General features: G+C 42.7%; 1 protein-coding gene across 1 annotated transcript in view; it reads right to left on the bottom strand.

The window, feature by feature from the left end:
* Nucleotides 1–2,918: 2,918 nt before the first annotated feature.
* Nucleotides 2,919–7,962, bottom strand: part of LOC5571915 (putative helicase mov-10-B.1) — a 49,698-nt gene continuing 44,654 nt past the window's right edge. Inside the window, exon 6 of the mRNA XM_021852888.1 lies at nt 2,919–4,603. Within this exon, the coding sequence (XP_021708580.1) occupies nt 3,202–4,603 (1,402 nt within the window). The 3' untranslated portion in view covers nt 2,919–3,201. The remainder of the gene's footprint in view (nt 4,604–7,962) is intronic.

Here is a 7,962-nt window from a genome sequence, read left to right as displayed (position 1 = left end):
CCAGTTGTTCGCCAAACAACATTCCGGACTCTACTGGCTGTGGCGGCGAAACAAGGTATGAAAGTACGACAATTCGACGTCAAAACTGCGTTCTTGTACGGCAATCTCGATGAAGAAATATTCCTTCGTCAACCTCCAGGATTCGTCGTGCAAGGGGAAGAACGGAAGGTATATAAGCTGAGAAAAAGCTTGTATGGCATAAAACAAGCGGCCAGATCGTGGAACAGCACACTGCACTCCGAATTGGAGCGGATGGGCTTCAAACGTTGCGACTCGGATCCCTGCCTATATAGGAAGCTGGAAGATAAGCGGTGGTGTTATGTGCTGGTATACGTCGACGACTTGATTATGGCGTGCGAAAATGAGAAGATGATTGATCGCTGTGTTGGAGTTTTGCGGAAGAAATTCAACGTCGAATCTCTTGGTGACATCCAATGGTACTTGGGTATCAAGGTGAACCGTAACGAGGATGGCGATTTCTTCATCAATCAAAAGCAATATATCGGTGAGATCGTACGTTCCTGCGGCTTGGAAGATGCCAAGGATTCCATAGATTCCATTGGATCCAGGATACTTTAAGCAAGAAGCTGGTACTCCTCTAGCGAACAATATTGAGTACCAAAAACTGTTGGGTCAACTTTTGTACGTTTCGGTCAACTCCAGACCGGATATTTCGACGGCGGTGTCAATCCTGAGCCGCAAAACAAGTAATCCATCTCAAAATGACTGGCTGGAGCTCAAGCGAATTGCACGGTACCTGAAAGGCACATGTGAGTATTGGCTGCGCCTCAGCAACAACAAAAGGCGAACCGGCTTGATTGGCTTCTCTGATGCCGATTGGGCAGAATGCCAGCAGGACCGGAAATCGAACAGCGGTTTGGTGATTCAGTTCAACGGTGGTACGATTAGCTGGGCGTGCAGAAAACAGTCTTGTGTGTCATTGTCCACTGCAGAAGCGGAATTCGTGGCCTTGACAGAAGCGACGCAAGAAATGCTGTGGGTTAAACGTCTCCTTGGCGATTTCGGTGAGCATCAGCAAGATCCAGTGTTGTTTGAGGACAACCAAAGTGCTCTGAAGATGTTGGATATCGGTAAGTTCAGCAACAGAACGAAACACATCGCTACCAAATACCATTTCGTAAGGGACATCAAAGCATCCGGCGAGATCCGTTTCGTTTACTGTCCGACTGAAGACATGGTTGCTGATCTGCTGACAAAACCCCTTGGAGGAACCAGACTGGCAAAGATGCGAGCCATGTGCGGACTACAAGATCAGCGTTGAGGGGGAGTGTTCATGAAGCCAGGCTGCTTAGCAACGCTGAATGAATGCAATCAACATCATCGAAGCAACCCTTATCTAAAATTGTAAAATTTTTCATTAAATAAAACCTAGAACATTACAGACGTTTTCTCTTCAATTCCCGAACCTGAAGTCAATAAGAACGTTGTTTGGCGACGATGAATGATTCACGAGCTCACCCAACTCTACGACGAACTCAGTATCCAGAAGATGGCCAAAGCTGGAAGGAGCAGTGGCGGACTCGTAACCTCACTTTCTACCTGTTCTACGACTCTAAAAATGACTATTTCGGCAAATTTAGATTATAAACCAAACAGTTAATAATTGAAATCGTCCTTTTTAACAAGTCTCACTCATTAAATGTCGCTGAAAATCAAGAATTTCTATTCGTGGAGCAGGTAGATTTGAGGTTAAGGAATCGCCACTGGTTGCAAGAATGCCGGGCAATAGCCCTGAGAAGATGGTGTTCGCTTCGAATCCGGTCGGAACAAGAAGGCGTGGGGCGCAGCGAGCTAGGTGGATTGACCAGGTGCACCAGGACCTGGAGAGCGAGGGTCAAAGTCGAGGATGTAGGGAGGCGTCCATGAACCGAGTGGATTTCCTATATATTGTTGGCAGGTTTATCAAGTTGATTGATGTAGAACCAAATAAATAAAAAATAACCCTGCTGAATTCTGCGTACAAAATGCAGTTGCGCATCCTGTTTAACAGACTGAGAACACACGAGGAGTCCTTCGTCGGCGAATACCAAGCTAGTTTTCGTGAGGGCCGCTCGACAACGGATCACCTGTTTACCTTGCGAATGATCTTGATGATAAATTCCGAGTGTATAAAGCCCCAAACACAATGTGAACGGCAGCACGGTACAACGGCAAAACGGCAAGCCCATCTTGATCTACACTCTGCTTGTCAAATCCATGTTGAAGCTGATTGAGTCGACATTGATCAAAACATTGATATGTCATTTAAGTCGGTGTTGCCGTTTTGCCGTAATGCCGTTGCATTGTGTTTGACCCTTAACTTGCACACTCACCATCTCCTAATTGATTTCAAGGCAGCGTACGATTTAGTGAAAACAAATGAGCTGTGGCAGATAGTGTCTGAACATCGGTTTGCCGGCGAAACCAATTAGGCTGATACGTGCTACGCCGAATGGTTCGAAATCAAGTGTTCGGATTGCAGAAAAGGTGTCAACCTCGTTTGAGACGTGAAGTGTTTAATATTAGCGTGAACATATTACGCATTCAATAGTTGTTTTAATTAATAGTGTAATTCCGCTTAACGGAAACCAACACTATCAAGTGTAATAACTAACTGATTCACTTATACGAATGCAGACGAAGGTCTGATCGATCATAATAATAAACCTACGAGTCAGTAGATTCTGAAACCTAACTGAGTACAGATCGCCTTTTATTTCAATCCATCACAGTTCTCGCGCTTTATCTTTAGTCTCGGTTCAAGTCACGTGAAATCTTTTTCTTTTCTCGGACTTATCAAGACGCTAGACGGATTGAAGCAGAGAGACGCATTTTCGAATTAACTGTTCAACATTGCACTCGAGGGTGCTATTGGGAGATCTGAATTGCGAAATAATATTCAGCAGCGAAACATTGCATAACGGTTTAACATTTGATATTGGGCTCTTTTAAAAATTTATTTGTCTACATGACTATTGATTTTAGTAGCATCAATTCGTTATATTGTCATTTGATATAATCATACGATTGTTTGAATGCATTAAAGCATTTTTTAAACATCAACGGTTTCAATCTATGAAAAATATCTGTTTTAACAAAAAAGGATAATTGAATAGGTACGTAGAACAGCGCGAAATTTAAAAAGGAACATACAAAGAGCGCCCAATTCACATTTAAACTTGACAACACAACGATATAGATTCAGACCAGAACATTGAACAGAGCATCAAACCGGGCATCTCGATTTGTCCGTTCCACGATTCGCTTGGCGTCCAATCCAAAGCATCTGCCGACGATGGCCTCCTTCGTGGTGCAATACTTGATAAACTCGTACCAATTAGGATCCGTTTGCAGCGTATTACTATTGCCGATGACTATGAGCAGGGCTTTGGCCCTCGTCAGCGCCACATTCAGACGCTTTACGTTATTCAGAAAACCCACGTCCGGAGTATGGGACCGGGCTGTTGAAAGGATGATCACAAGCTTCTCCCGACCCTGGAACTGTTCGACGGATCCAATCTCCAAGGATGGCCACTGCTTGTCCTGGCACATTTGCTTCAATCGCTGAACCTGCAGCTGGTAGGGCGATATTATTCCGATATCCTCTTGGGCGATTTTCCGATCGTTGATGCCCGTCTTCAGGAGGAAGTCTAGATAGAACTCAACCGTATCGATCTCGGTTTGATTCATGAAGCTTTTGCTCTTCTGGGACCGTTTATTCGATCCGAACACCGTATGTAATATGATCGGAAACGTTTTGTTCGGAAGCCAACGCCAGTTTTCCGCTAAAGAGACTTGACTGGAAGCTAAACATTGCAATTCGCCGTCGTAGAATTGCTCGTTGGAGAACTTGATCAACGCTTCATGTGAACGGTAATTCTTTACCAGTTTCGTTATCAGTTGGGTGTTGTACAGTTTTGTAATAGGGTCCTTCTGATACACAGGGAGGTTCATCAAGCGCTCTAGCATGGACATGCCCAGTCCCATTTTGGCAGCTAGTTCACTACGAATCACCGGACCCAGTTGATATGGATCTCCGGCCAAGACAACGCTTGCATTTAGCCTTCCTCTAGAACTGACCATCCCAGCCAGAGCTGTCAGAGCTGCCGGTTCGGATGCACTTCCACATTCGTCAATGAACACGTACCTGAAATGATTGCTTCGGATTCTGCTCTGGACCAAACGTCCGCAGATGGAGAGGCTGCAGATCAGTATTTTGGTTTTGTACACTTCTTCCCACGTTGGCCAACGATGTGTTCCACCAGCGAGGTTCGAGATCTGCTGCAGATTCTCGGGGATTTCGCCCAGCCGCTTCCCGGCGGAACGAGAATAGATTCTGAACAGCATCTTCGGGGCAAGGTGCTTCATCAGCCGGATAGCCACTTCATCGCACGCGGCATTGGATTGGGCTGCCACTAGGATGCGGGCCGTCGGATGGTGGCTGCAGATTTGGACGATGGCTTCTACAATAGTGGTGGTCTTGCCGGTTCCCGGGGGGCCAAATACAATGTACGGCAAGGGATCCGACACACGATTCAAGATGTTCCTGACGGCCGTCTGCTGCTCCACGTTGTCCGCCATGCTGCAGTTGACCCAGGCTGTGCTGAAACGAGAGTAGTGTTCGATTATTGAGAGAAGCGTTCAAAAAGTCAAATCGTTCCAATATCATCTGCACATTAAATTTGTCTCAAATTCAGAACATTCATATTCCAAGCAGTGGCGATTTCGATAGTAATAATCGATTTTTTTACGACTTTTATGTATAGAGAACTTGAATCATAGAATTCATTTTCTTGAAAATCTCTCTGAAAATCAAGTGTTGTTGTACCGAATTTGAAACAAAACGGTACCTTCTAATGCAGCTTACAGATGCTCAGACGTTTTGACCACCAGATATTCTTCCTGGGATTCTAACAGGAATTTTATCAATAATTCCTCTAAGAATTTATCCACAGTTGGAAATCTCCAGCGAAACTTCAGGAATTCCTAAACAGATTAAATAAGGATTCTTTTCCTACGATTCCACCAGGAACTCCTCTAGAAATGATTAAAGAGATTGCTCAATTAATCGCTCCCAAGAAATTAATTCAGGAATTCGATCAAAAATTCCACCAGGTATAGAAATCCTATAAAAATTTTCCAGTGATTCTTCTAGCGATTTCCCTAGGAATACCTCCAAAAAATACTTCAGCGATTAACACAAACATTCTTGCAGGGGTTGCTTCAGGGAGTCCTACACGATTCTTGCTAGAATTTCCTTCAATAATTCCTACAGAAATACATGCCGAGATTTTCTCCAGGAACTCTTACAAAGATTCTACTTAAAATTTCTACAAGGATTCATCAAGGATTTCCTCCAGGAATCCCATCTGGAAACTTTCAGGGATCCCACAAGAAAAGAATTGAAAAAGAATCCTATACGAGATTCCCCCAGGAATTCCTTTAGAGATTCCGCTTGCAATTTTTTGAGATGTTCCCTCAGGTTATTCTCAGAGGATTCTTCTAGGGAATCTACAATAAATTATTTTATAAATTCTTCCAGTGATTCTTCCTTGTATCCGTGAAGGGACACGATGCCTCACCTGGGATTATTGAAGGAATTCTTCAAGAATCTACCAAAAATTTATCCGAGGTTTCCTCAGGGAATTTATCCATCAATTCCTGCCGGTATTTCTTGAAGGATTTTTCCAAGGAATCCACCCTAGAGAATCCTGTAGGATTGCTTTAAAAGTTCTTCCAGAGATATATTAAGGAATTTCTCCTGTGAATTTTCTGGGAATTTCTGCAGAGTTTTTTATTGGTGATTCCTCTAAGGATCCCACAATAAACAGTTCCATGAATTTTTCTAGTTTTTTTTTTCTTGAAAACCTTTCCAGGGTTTCAACCTGAAGACATTCAGAGAAATGCTTTGTTTAATCCTCTTCGTTATTGGGCTCCTTGGAGATCAACTTGGCGGAATCCTTACAGGATTTTTCCAGATGTTATGTCTTAGAAGAACCTCTAGAGGATTTTTAGAATTCCCGGTAAAATCACTGGAGAAATATAGTGGAATCCCTATGAGAATTTCATCTGAAATTCTTGAAGGTTTTACTGATGGAAATCATGGAGAATTATTTGGGTGAATTACAGATGCAATCCATGGAGGAACCTCTGGTGGGATCCTTAGAGAAATCCCTGGAGGATTTGTAGTTGGAATCCTTAGAGAATTTTTAGGGGGAATCTTAGTTGAAACCCTTTGAGGTAATCCTAGCGGAATTTTAGAAGGAATTCCTGGTGGAATTCGTTTTTTGAATCCCAGGAGGAACTCGTCATAGAATTACTGGAGGATATACTGGTGGATTCATAAATTACTTGTGGTTGCTTATAAGAAATATTTGGTAAAATTGCTGGAGGAATTCCTGAAAACCCCAAGAATCCCTGGAGAAATTCCGCGAGGAATTCCGGAAGGAATTTCTTGAGTAATTCCGCAAATCAAATCCTTTCGCGAAATTTCTGGTGAAATCCCAGGTGGAATCCCTTGGAAATATTAATTCCTTAAAGAGTTTCGGGAGGCATCCCTTGATTAATTCCTTGAGGACTCCCTTGAAGAATTCCGTGGAAAAACCCCTGGAAGGAAATTCTGGTAGAATCCTTTAATAAATTCCGGGAGGAATCCGTAGTAAATAGCCTGATGGAACCCCGAAGACCCTAGGGGAATTCCTGAAGGAACATTTAGAAGAATCCCTGATAGAATCCTTGCCAAAACTTCTGACGGAACTCCAGCAGGTGTTCATGATGGTGTCCCATGAGGATTTTATAATTAAATCTTAGAAGTATTTCAAAAGGAACCCATGGAAGAACTTCTGATAGAATCCCTGCAGAAATTCCTAATAAAAGCTATTGAAAGACTCCTGATGAAATCCCTAGAGAAACTTCTGATGGCTCCCTTGGAAGAACCTCTGATGTAATCCCTGGAGGAATTTCTAATGGAATCCCTAGAGAAACTCTTGATAGAATTCCTGTAGGAATTACAGGTAGAATATCTGATGAAACTTCTAAAGGAATTCCTACATAAACTTTTGATATTCTTTAAGAAACTCCTGATGAAATCATTGGATAAAATCCCTAGAAGATTTCTAATGGAACCCCTAGAAGAACTCCTGGTGTAACGCTTGGAAGAACTCCTAATGGAATCTCTAAAGGAACTCCTGGCGGGAGCCTTATAGAAAATTTCAAGTGCATCCTCCGAAGAAACTCCTGATGGAATCCCTAGCAAAACTTCTGAAAAAAAAACCCGTAGGAATTCCAGGTGGAATTTCTGAAAGAAAGAACTCCTGGTGTAATCCCCAGAATAACTCCTGATGTAATTCCTGGATCAATTTGTTAATTAACCCCTGGAAGAGTTCCAGGTGGAATATCTAAAGAAACTTCTGATTCTCTAGAGGAACTTCTGAAGGAATCTCTATAGGAACTCCTGTTGAAATTTCTGAAGAAATTACTGATAAGATTCCTGAAGAAATTCATGATGGTATCCCTGGAGAAACTCCTTATGCAATCCCTAAAAGAAATCCTGGTGCATTTCTTTGAGGAAATCCTGATATAATCTCTACAAGAATTTCAGGTGGTATCTCTGAAGAAACTTCTGATGGAATCTCTAGAAAAACTTCTGATGGAATCCCTATTGGAGCTCCCGCTGAAATCCTAAAATTCCTGATAGAACTCCTGATAGAAACCCTAGAGGAGCCTCTTATGATATCCCTGATAATCCTGCATACTTTCTAGAGGATCTCCTGATGAAATCCCTGGACGAATTCCTGATAGGATTCCTAATAGAATCCTTATAGCTTTGGAGGAACTCCCGATATAATCTCAAGAAGTATTCCAGGTGAAATCTCTGAAGAAACTCTTGATGGAATCCCTGGAGGAACTCCTGATGGAATCCCCAGGAGAACTCTGATGGAAGCCCTGAAGGTACTCTTGATA

Source organism: Aedes aegypti, chromosome 3, assembly GCF_002204515.2.
Source record: "Aedes aegypti strain LVP_AGWG chromosome 3, AaegL5.0 Primary Assembly, whole genome shotgun sequence".
NCBI lineage: Eukaryota > Metazoa > Arthropoda > Insecta > Diptera > Culicidae > Aedes > Aedes aegypti.
This window is presented reverse-complemented; position numbering and strand designations above follow the sequence as displayed.